This window comes from Pantherophis guttatus, chromosome 4 (assembly GCF_059756535.1).
Source record: "Pantherophis guttatus breed Tessera chromosome 4, ASM5975653v1, whole genome shotgun sequence".
Classification (NCBI taxonomy): Eukaryota; Metazoa; Chordata; class Lepidosauria; order Squamata; family Colubridae; genus Pantherophis; species Pantherophis guttatus.
This window is the reverse complement of record NC_142066.1, coordinates 66,880,090-66,892,394: the sequence shown is the minus strand read 5'-3', so window position 1 is coordinate 66,892,394 and position 12,305 is coordinate 66,880,090. Positions and strand designations below refer to the sequence as shown.

At 35.6% G+C, this 12,305-nt stretch overlaps 1 protein-coding gene across 1 annotated transcript in view; it reads left to right on the top strand.

Moving 5' to 3' along the window:
• The window catches only part of SPMIP7 (sperm microtubule inner protein 7), a 43,646-nt gene extending 34,546 nt beyond the window's left edge, over nt 1-9,100 (top strand). Inside the window, exons 8-9 of the mRNA XM_034416420.3 lie at nt 7,316-7,423; nt 8,917-9,100. Coding sequence (XP_034272311.1) covers nt 7,316-7,423; nt 8,917-9,067 — 259 coding nt within the window. The 3' untranslated portion in view covers nt 9,068-9,100. The remainder of the gene's footprint in view (nt 1-7,315; nt 7,424-8,916) is intronic.
• The last annotated feature ends 3,205 nt before the right edge of the window (nt 9,101-12,305 follow it).

Below are 12,305 nucleotides of genomic sequence, written 5' to 3'. Positions count from 1 at the left end.
CTTCTTGAGTTATTTTCTCCTTTAGGATTTTCATCCATGGAATTTTTCGTAGACTCTCTCTGAGTTTCTTAAAATCAGTTTAAAGTTTAAGACATACTTGGATTATATTCAATTGCTTGTGTTTATTATCTTGACAACAATCTAAAACAAATAACATTGAAGTTTATTTATTAATTTACTATCACATGGTTCTGATATTCCTCACCCAGGATACATTTGCTATAAAAGATTAAATTCCTGTATATATTCCAGGGGGGGGGGGGACTCCCAAAATAAATTATTTCTAGACTTTTGGGATCATTCCCAATTGTAATAGCTGACAAAAACAGTAAGTGTTTGAATAAATTCTGTAAAATGATGCTTTCCAATTGCTTATTGTTCTTCCTATGTTTGGACTAGAATTGATCATTTCTATTTCTTGTTGGAAAATAAAATATTAATAAATAATATTTCATAAAACTATCTTTTTATAAGAAACATTTTACTCAATTTTTGAATATCACTGTTAAAAACTTTAATAGTCATAATCCTTGTTTTCCAGATTTCTTTACCATGGAGCTTTGCAGACCATGCTAAAAGCAAGTGGTATCAATTTACACTCTCTTCTTATCAGATATGCACAGAAAAACTCTTTTATCAGTGCAGCAGTCTCAAAAAACAATGCCAAGCCTGAAATCTTTTATTATGCAATAAAACACAGAGAGCCTGAACATGTGCTTTAAAATTAATATTAAAAATGGTCATGTGCTTATAGTGGTTGGTAGTTAGTTAACAAATTACACTAAACCTGTGTTGACCAAATGCTATATGCTATAGCTAACTTAGCTAAGTTAGATGTCAAGAAAGATAAGCTTTCAGTGAGTAAAACTAGCACTGTTGACTTCCTGAAGAAGTGCAGGTGTCATATCTGTGACCAAAAACACATGGCATAATCATGGAAATACAAACTGCTGAAACCATACTGTTCATGACACCTGCTCATTGTAGACAGACTGCATATACAGTATGTTGCTTTGGTTGGATATGCTATAATCATTTTTATTAGAAATTATTCTTTATTGCATTGATATTGCAATATATGTTGCAATATAATGTATGTTTTGATGCACAATATATTTTACAGTATAAAAACTGGATGCTCCATAAGTTCCCAAATGGTATTCTTGTTGGTCTTTAAACTTTATATTGTAGGATATTAGTGAATTACTTCTTTACAACTGAGCTAATGGCTGAAAAAGGACAGTTTTTGATAAATGGAGAAAATATACAATTTCCCAAACTTTGAAGTACTATGATCTTTCTTCTGAGGGTTAATAATGTTTTGAAGAATGAAGTTAAGATGATTGCTGGGGTTTAGGGATAATGTGGTTTCATTTGGGTCGTTCCTACATAATAATTTCTCCAAAAATAGAAAAATTGTGCATATGGTTCTAGGTATATCATGAAGTACATGTAACTTCCTTATTTATCTTAAACATTTTACAGCACAAGTAGGTGCTAAATATAAGGTTTATTGTGGAGTAATTGTAAATATGACAAGTTGCTGAATAATCTCTGGTTGTTGTTGGGTTTTTTTTTTTTAACAAATGAACCAAATATAATATAATTATTTAAATTGCACTATTTATTTGTACCTATCTAATTTTAAACTGGATACTAAAAGACTCCTGTAGCTTTATATATTTAGGTGTAAATATCATAATATATTGCAAATTACACCCATTGGAAATCGAGAAGAAAAGCTCAGCTATTCACTTTTGAATAGGCTCTGAATCATGGGGTATTGCTTTCAGATTATGAACTCATTACAAACATAAAAAGATGTTACAGGTATATAATTTCTAACTTTGCAGTTTGCAAATAGTGGGAGAATTACAAGTAGAAAAGTTAATAAATAAATTACGTGAAGTGCAATCACAAAATTATCTTTCCCATCAACAATTTATATGTAGATTGACCTGTGAACTCTTTCTGGAGGAACAGATAAATCATAAGGGTTCAAGGGACTTGGAGATCTTCTAGTCCAATCCTCTTCCCAAGGCAGGAATCTTTATACCATCCTGGAAAATTGGGGATCTGATTTTTTTTAAATAAATAAAAAAAAAAAACCCTCCAGCAATGACCATCCACAACTCTGGGAGGCAAACCGTTTGATTGGTTAATTGCTGTCACTATCAGGAAATTTCTCCTTAGTTCTAGGATTTAATAAAAAGAGATCTCTTTTTGCTTCTTATTCTGCTTTCAGCTGCTTTGGGGAATGTCACCCCTGCTTCTCTGTGATAGCCCCTCAAGTACTGGAAAACTGCTATCATGTCTCCTGTAATCCTTCTCTTCATTAGGCTAGACATAACTAATTCCCTTAACTGTTCATCATACAGTTGAGTTCCAAACCACTTATCATCTTGTTGCTCTTCTTTGCATTTTCTAGGGTCTGGGGAAAAAAATTATGTCACAGTGACCAAAATTGGATACAGTATTCCAAGTGTGGCCTCATTAGTGCAGTATAGAGCAGGACTATCACTTCACATGATATTGATGTGATCCTTCTGTTCATGCAATCTAGGACTGCACTGGCTTTTTTGGTAGTTGCAGCACTAGTTTGAATGCAGTAGCTGATAGAAAGGTGTATAAAAATGTACAAAAGGAAGCCAAGTTATTAGTGCTGCTAAAATTTACAAAAAGGAGGAACTTGTTAAATCTATTAAAAGGGGGGATAAAATCTTTTTTTAGGTACACTAGCAACAAAAGGGGAAAATCACCCAAAATGTGCACTCACCAAAATAAAAAAATGCAAGCAAATCTTAAATTAAGGAGGCCTGGCTATAGCAAACAATCTAAACAAATACTTCTTAGAAATAGATCCGGTTACAGTTTGGGAGAATCATACCAATCCTAGATGTGCATGTTCTTTTCCAGGGTTTTTAAAGATAGAATAACAAAACCTATCAAGAGAGGATGGAGGAACTGAATATTACAGAACAGCAATACTATTTAGGTTTATTTAATTTAATTTAATTTAATTTCGAATTTATATACCGCCCTTCTCCCTGAGGACTCAGGGCGGTGTACAGCCAAGATAAAAAACATAGAATACAAATATTAAAACATTTAAAAATATATATAAAATTTGGCCCAAAAAATTAAAAATCACAGACTAATTAAAAGGATTTAAAAATTTTAAAATTTCTTCTTAAGCCAACCCGGCTTGCTGAAAAAGATAGGTTTTCAGGGAACGACGGAAGGCATTGAGGTCCTGGATTCTTCTTATCTCCGGGGGCAACTGATTCCAGAGGGTGGGAGCCCCCACAGAGAAAGCCCTCCCCCTGGGGGCCACCAGCCTACATTGTTAAACATGAAATACTGGAGTAGAATAAACAAGAATAAATTTAGATACCATAAAATGCACAAGATCATATAATGTATTCATAGCTGCTGAGATAATACATAGCCTAATAATCGAAATAATGTCTAGTCTAACAAAGAGAAAGACTAGGAGTGAAATGATAGCAGTCTTCCAACATTTGAGAGGCTGTCACAAAGAAGAAAAGGGGGACAATCTATTATCTAAAGCCTGAGGCAAGACAAGTAATAGAGGAAACTTATCAAAGAGAGATCCATCCTAGAATTAAGGAGAAATTTCTTGATAGTGAGACCAATTAATCAATAGAACAGCTTGCTTCCAGAAATTGTAGATGGTCCAATACTGGAGGTTTTTAAGAACAGTTTGGACAACTGTTTATCCAGAATGGTATATAGGGTTTAGACTCAAAGACCTTCGAGGTCTCTTCCAGTTATTCTGTATTCTATAAATAATGTTTTTTCCCTCTCTCAGGGAAACAGATATCAATTATACGGTATCAGTGTGTTGACAGAATGGGATAGTAATAGGAAGTCAAACAGAATGTCATTTATAATAATTTGTTGGTTAAATGATTAAAAGGAAGAAGAAGAAAGTATGGATCTTAAATCAGATGGAAATGGGGAAATGTGAATTGTGCATAAGTAATTTTAAGCAGGAACAAATGATCAGTCTGAAATTCTTTATTTTGAAAATATCCAGGTATTCTTAACCTATCCTGAGCTTCAGAGATTTGGGGATTGCATTGAATATAGATATAAGTGTAGTCTTTTAAGAAGCTAAGGACTACGTCTTTCCAAGTGCTACAGTGCTGGGACATATGTATTTGTGCAATTATATAAATAATACCTACCTTTTAAATCATTTCAAAAGATCTGGCATTTGCTGCTGTTACAGTAGTAGCCAAAATTGTGGAAACATTTTGGGAAAGGTGTATTTTTGAGGTTTGATGGCTAATAACACCACTTTTTTTTTTTGATATATGAATTATATATCAATGGAAAGATAATTTAATCAAGAATGTAATGCAACAAAGTTTGTTCAAATATATGTAGTCTATGAAAGGTTATATCCAAATAACCAGAAAAAAGAAGCACAACTTGCTTAGGTTGATATCAGGTAGCTTTCCTTCATCTAATTGCAGCCAATGCGCATGAGCCAATCAGATCATAGTGGGATTCAGTTATTGATGTCATGTATTGAAGCTGAGAGGAGGACATTTGTTAGTGTGTTATGAGATCACTATCAAGTTGGTTGGGGGTTTTTTGTGTTCTTTCATTTACTGAGCTTGTAAAACATAATAAAATTAAAGTAATGGTGCAAAGAGTTGACTGGTCACCCGGAAAGTGATGTAAAATAGTATTATTAAGAGAACAAAGCTACAGTTATTAAGAAATTAGAAGAAAATTTGGTGGAAACTTAACCAAAGGTGGCATTTCTAAGTTTTTGAAGAGGTATAAGGAGTCTCAGTCACTACAAAACCACACTGGTAAAAGCAGGAAAAGGTGCACAATAGCAAGTGATGGTAGAAGAAGATGTAGAGACTGTGCCTACATGACAGAAGAAAATCATCTGGGTGTATACAAGATGAAATGGTGCAATGCAATGTGAAGTTGAGTGTTTGGCGCAGACTGCAGGAATTTGGCCTAAAATCTACAATTCCACAAAAAAAGCCACTTTTATCTCAAACAAAGGTTGAAAAGCATTACATTCTTAAATTAAATTACCTTTCCATTGATATATACCATATTTTCTGGCGTATAAGACGACTTTTTAACACAAGAAAATCTTCTCAAAAGTCGGGGGTCGTCTTATATGCCGGGTGTCGTTCTCCTGTAACCAGGCAGACCAGCCTGAAAGGCTCTGACGAGCCAAGCTCTGACCATCCCAGCTGAGTTGCCTGCTAATCAGGCAACTCAGCTGGGATCGCCAGAGCCATTTAAAAGAAAAAAAACTTTTTTTCTTTTACATGGCTCTGGCGATCCAAGCTCTGACGATCCCAGTTGAGTTGCCTGCTAATCAGGCAACTCAGCTGGGATTGCCAGAGCCATGTAAAAGGAAAAAAGTTTTTTCCTTTTAAATGGCTCTGGCGATCCAAGCTCTGACGATCCCAGCTGAGTTGCCTGCTAATCAGGCAATTCAGTTTGGATCGCCAGAGCCAAGTAAAAGGAAAAAAGTTTTCCCCCTCCAGCTTGCTTACCTTAGCTGCTAGTCGCAAGGTTTGCCTTGCTTCGCTTGCCTGCAATCCATTCCATCAGCAAGCAACTCCCTGCCTGCAATCAAGCAGGCAGGGAGTTGTGGACTTCAACTCCCAGAATTCCTCAGCCAGCAAAGCAAAGCTAGCTGAGGAATTCTGGGAGTTGAAGTCTACAAGTCTTCAAGTTGCCAAGGTTGGAGACCCCTGTTCTATTGGGTAAGTTTTTTTCCCTTTTGGGAGCTTTAAAAAAAATAGTTAATTGGTTTTTTTTTTTAGTTGTTCTTTTTTAGACCTAGCCATTTAAAGTTTAGGAAGTTTTAAATTTAGCTTTCATATAAAAATAAAAATAAAATAAAATAAAATAATATTTGTGCAGCTTTTTGAGATTTAGTGTGTTTCTGTAGTGTTTTACTCTAACTACACAAACACACAAAATCTCACAAAGCTGTATGTGGAATTTTGTGTGTGTAAAGTGTGAAAGTTGGGTTTTTGGGCTTTTTGTGGCTGTGTGAGGTTCCTGCTTGTTGCAGGGGCCATTTTGGGTCTAGCATAGCTGCTTTTACATTGTGGGTGAGCCAGTTGATATTTTTTAATTTTTATTTGGTGTGCGTTGGAAGAGGGGTAGTCTTATACGGCGAATATAGCCCAAACCCTATATTTTAACAGGAAAAGTCGGGGGTCATCTTATATGCCCAGTCGTCTTATACACTGGAAAATACGCTAATTTTATGGTACTACTCCAAAAAAAAGTGGTGTTATTAGCCATCAAACCTCAAAAATACAATTTTCCCAAAAGGTTTCCACAATTTTGGCCTCTACTGTATATCAAATACAGGTAGGAATATATTAATTTTTTTCTCACACTTTATTTTGGTAATTTTTCAGATGACAAATAGCCATTAACAACGAAATAGCTTTAATTGTAACAAAAAGTTCCATGTTAACTCTGCCTTTGTATGCTATAAAGATCAGACCAGTTTACAAATATAATTCTTTGCAATATGTAATGAGATTCATATGTTCTCAATCTTAAACATTTATTAAGGGTAAGCTAATTTTTCCAATATTACTGGATATATTGCAACGTATAATGGAATTTCACGTTTCATGGGTCTTCTTCTCTTCTCTGAGCTACAGTGCTCTATCCACAAGACTTGATGGAATTGCATTATCTATTAGAACGATTATATTTGAATAGCCATATATATACTAGTCAGTATAATTTGAAAATATGGAAATAGAATGCATTTCCTATTTTTTAGAAATCCCCTCCCAAATTAAGACTCTTTCAGCTACATAAAAGAATAGCTTATTTCCTGCAATATATTCATATTGAGAGCATATGATTAGGTTTGTTCAGTGTGGGTATATTGGCCTCTTTAGCTTATAGATGATATTCTGTGGTTTGCCTGATCTATAAAGAGACTAATTTTTTAATGAATCTGGAATTAACTTTCTATCATTTGCTTTGAGAGAGAGGTGATGTAGAAATGTCCTCTTTTCAGATTTTTTTCACTAGCTAGGAATGTGGATAGGACTCCCCACAAACAATATATTTGATAGTGCCATTTTATTTATTCCAATTTTTGTTCTGTATTAAGTCAATATAATTTTCATACTATAATGTGTTACTTTCTTCTACATCCCTTTCTCACAAGTACAAACATAAGCCAGCACTTTTGGCTTAATTAGAGCTATCAGGAAATAATTATTCCAAGCTTGTGCCCATTTAATCAATTCCCTTTAACTTTTCCCTTTAGATCTCCAAACACCTTTGGATACACCGGCAAGGTTCATTGGTCAGCCACCCAACCAGTAAATTCTAATCTTCCACCAGCATTGCCATCAATAATTTCACGAATGTATGGGTAAGTGTAAGGCACATTACTTAATTTGCTCATATGAATTATAAAGAAAATCCTAATTACGGTTATTTCATTAAGGAACAATTAAATATTAAGATGGTATTTCTGTGGTTTAGTAAAAAAAAAAAAAGGGGGGGAGAGCCAAATCTCGTAACAGTTGGAAATGACTATTCAAAAGCAGTTTGCTCCAGAATTCCTGCATTCCATTTAAAATTTAGAGTGGAATACTGATCGCTAAAGAGCATGTGGCATGCTACAATGTTGTATATACAATATCTTTATCTCTCTTCTAAACAACTTCTGGGGTTAGAGAAAATTGCATCAGTTATTTTTTCCTTAGCTTTTTTTATCTAATAACATCCATGTTATTTTTAGCCTTCACTAAGAAAGTGTAAAACTTTGTTTTTTCCTTGAGAAAGACATTTTGCTTTTTATCCAAGAAGTTTCTTCCGTTCTGACTGAACTTTAGAACTGAACAAGCTTCTTCGATGAGAAGAAAAACGTCTTCCTCAAGGAAAAAACAAAGTCTATTTGCCTTTTGACAAAGCACCTGTGAAAAAATCATGACCTGGATGACTGAGAATCTCTATAGACATACAAAATAAAGGCTCAAAGTAAAACTCCAGCTGCCTTTTGAAAAAGCACTTTTGAGATCTTTATTTTGTACTTCAGCTCCAATAACATTTTCAGTTACCCGTTTACCCAAAGATTGCATTCGCATTTTTTTCAGTTAGCTTATTTTTCTTAAGTCTATTAACCTAGATTTTCTAGTTCCCACAGAAATCATACGCAAATTTTAAATGAAACTACATTCTATCTTATAATGTTTTTATTCACCATGGTAAACATGTCTTACAAATTGAAGATTTCCCAGGAAACACTACATTTTTTGTAATAGATTTATTGAATTGTTTAAAAGAAAAAAAGAGAACAATTACATTTGGAGATAACATTGGTTTTAACAATGGTATTACTGGACTTAATCAGTCTCAAATTAGACATAAACTCCCTTTGTCAAAGAGCAATATTCTTTGTATGAGCACCCTTTTCTCGTAACAGTACTATGGTATAGAAACTATAGGATTGTTGGAAAGATATGTTTTTAGATCAAGCAAATGAATATTAGTATATAATATCCCACATTTGTGTATATATATTTTAACTATGAGGACAGTGTATGTTATATACTATATATCTCTTTCTTATCTCTCCCAACTGACTATATACTCTAAATATAATTAGTATATTGTATTATCATTTATATACATACGATAGTAGTGAGATACTAGTGCACTTATGTCCTGTAGACTGTGCATAATGCTTTTAAACAATAATAATTTTAAATCCAAAACAGAATTCTAAAATCATACTAGTTTTGATGTGCATGCTATTATGATAAATAAATTCTAAATTCTATCTGCTTTCTCCTGACATGAATGGGGATGATTGAGCTTGAAATTCACATTCAAATGAAAAATATTTTTTTGTTATTGCAGATACTTAACTGAACATGGACAGGCAAAAGAATTCCCCCATTGGGGACCCATGTCACAGGTCGTTACAACCACTGATCCACAGAATGCTTTCAATAAGAAGGAAAAAGAACGACTTAAAATGCGAAAAAACATTTGTCCCAGTGGGAAATAAAAATTGTAACATGGATTTGTTTTTAAAAATCAACACTTTTTCAGTGTTTGCCTTTATGAGATAGAAAAGTAATGTTCCATATAATAATACACTCAAGTACATAGCATATTTTAATAAAATACACATTTTTCCATATAGTTTTATGAAAATCCCATAACTCATTAAAATATATTGATTTCTCAATTTTATTAATTATTTCTTTAATCCTAGTCAAAGAAATGTGCCTTGTAAAATAGTGTTCATTTATTACCTCTGGGACTTTTTTTTAGCCTATGACATGTATAACCAAGAAAGTCTACATTGCTTTTTACCACAGAGTCCCATGTTTCCCCGAAAATAAAACCTTGTCTTGTTTTCTTTTGGGTTTAAAAATAAACTCTTGGGCTTATTTTTGGGGAGGTCTCATTTTTTAAAGTGCAGGCAGCAATGAGCTGGGACACTTCTTGGCTGTGGCGAGCACCATGCTGGCCGCCAAGCGGCTGCCCATGTTGCTGCTGATCTTGGCTCTTCATTCTCCTGGCAGGGTGGGTGGAGGCCAGCACATGCTGAGAACTTGGCCTTCTCAGAGGGTGGAACCTGTGGTAGCTACCCAAACACTTTTTGCCCAGAAAAGTTTTTCACTTTTCTCTATAGTTCTAGGTTGGTTCCCTCCTTTATTAGTTTTCATCCATTGCTTCTTGTCTTGCTTTCAGTGCTTTGGAAAATGGGTTGATTCCTTATTCTTTGTGGCAATACCTCAAATATTGAAACATTGCTATCATGTTGCTCCTAGTCTTTCTTTTCACTAGACTTAGACATACTCAATTCTTGCAACCATTATATATTTTATCCTCAGACCCCTTAATCATCTTTGTTACTTTTCTCTGTACTCTTTCTAGAATCTCAACCAGTGGTGGGATTCTGCCAGTTCTAGGGGGTTCGGCCGAACCCTTTGTTAAATTGCTGGCTCGCCCCGCCCCTTGCCCCGCCCCTCCGCACTACTATTTATTCCAATAAATGGGGCGAGCAAGCCAGAAATTTAACAAATGGTTCAGTGTTTTTTTGTAATTTATTGGCCCCGCAGCACACTGAACCATTTGTTAAATTGCTGGCTCGCCCGCCCCGTCTCCCACCAGCGCGGCGCCAGCCTACCCTAGCCAGGGGTAGGCAATTGTGGCTCTTTTACAACCTGTGGACTTCAACTTCCAGAATTCCTGAGACAGCTTGGCTGTCTCAGGAATTCTGGGAGTTGAAGGCCACAGGTTGTAAAAGAGCCACAATTGCCCACCCCTTCCCTAGCCTGAGTTCCGCTGCCTGGAATCCACGTGGGCTGCCACGTGGTTCCCCACAGGCTCCGGACGCAAGAGAGCAGGATGGAGAAAGCAGCTTCCACGCCTTCGCTCACCCTCACTCTCTGCTTTGTTGGATCGCCGGCCGTTCGCTTACCCCGCCCACTCCCAATCTATTGCTGCCTCCGGAGTCCCAGCTGATGGCTAGAGGAAAAAAAACTTCAAATTCTTGCCACGGGGCTTCAAAGGGCCGCTCTATAGCCAGTGGTGCAGCCGAACCGTTTGTTAAATTGCTGGCTTGCCCTGCCCTTCCGCACCACTATTTATTGCCAATAAATAGTGGTGGGCGAGGGGTGCGGGAGCCAGCAATTTAACAAATGGTTCGGTGTTTTTTTGTAATTTTATTGGCCCACGGAGCTTCAGCATAGGCTAATTAGCCATTGATTAGATCGGCTCCCGACCCCCAGCTGACTTGCTCTCAGCTGTTTTGCCCAGGGCTCTGCTGCTTCCTTGCAAAGAGTCCTGGAGCAGATTTTTTTTCCCTTAGCTCTGCTGAAACACGAAACTGAAACTGCTTTGCTGTTGCTGCAACGTTGGAAAATTAGGCAGGCAGAATTCTTTTCTTTTTCCTCACCAAAAAAGGTAGGTGCAAACAATGGGAAATTTAGGGAAAAAGAGGAGAGTTCAAGATTTTAAAACACAAAAGAAAAAAAGCTCTATTTAACTAGGGAATTGTAATAATTGAGATACTATTAATTGTATATTTCTGAAAGCAGAAATGGTTAAGTTGTGGTTTGGAGGAATATATGGGGGAAATTATTTGGTTTATTATTATTGGTAAATATAATTAATTGATTTGTAAGAAATTGGATTGCATGGAAATAATTGGAATATTCATGTTCATATTAATATACAAAAAAGGAAGTTATATAATTGATTTATATTAAAATGTTGAATTTATATTAAACAACTGTAATATTACATAATTAACCAATGTGAGGATGGATATAAAAATAGATGACAATGGGAAGGGGTATAATATAGAATAGAAGGGAAAAATTGAATTTGATTAAGATTAGAGATGATGATGAAGGGTAATATTGGTTTTTTCACAAAAACAGATGAGGAATAAATATGGCAAAAAGGAAATATAGAAATTGTAAATTTAATTGAAATGACTAAACACTGTTTAAATTTGTGAACTGGCCAAATACTCTGTTCAAAGAAAATACATTGTATGTTTGTATGTGTGTTTCTAATTATTGTTATTTATTCATATTTGTTCTCTTTTATTCTTTAAAGTTTAACAATTCATTCTTTATCTTAATATCTTTATATTTGTTTGGGGTTGGCTTTCTTCCCTTTCATCTTTTTTATTGTACAGCAATCTTTCTCCTCAAACCTACCACCTCTCTCTTTTCTTTCCTTCTTACTTTCTCTTCCTCCCTACTTCCTCTTCCTTTCTCCTTCTCCTCCTCTCTTCCTCCCTCTCTTACCCTCACTCCTACTCTAATTTCCCTTCCCTTCCTTCATCCCTCTCTATTGCTGTATCCTTTTATGCATATGGACTACTCAGAGGGCTGAAAAAGTTATTTCTGACTGGTCCTCGCACTTTTGACCAGTCCTCGAACTTACGACTGTCCTCATATTTTACGTTTTTGCCCTATCTTGTCACCATGGTGAAGAGAAGCAGTTGTGAAATGAGTGACATGGTTGTTAAGAATGCTACAATGGGCATAAATGATGACCAGTCATAAGTGCGAATACCGGTCAAAAGTGCGAGGACCTGTCAGAAATCACTTTTTTCAGCCCTCTGGGTAGTCCTTTTGTGCATATGGACTACTCAGAGGGCTGAAAAAGTTATTTTTGACTGGTCCTCGCACTTTTGACCAGTCCTCGAACTTACGACTGTCTTCACATTTCACGTTTTTGCCCTATCTTGTCACCATGGTGAAGAGAAGCAGCTGTGA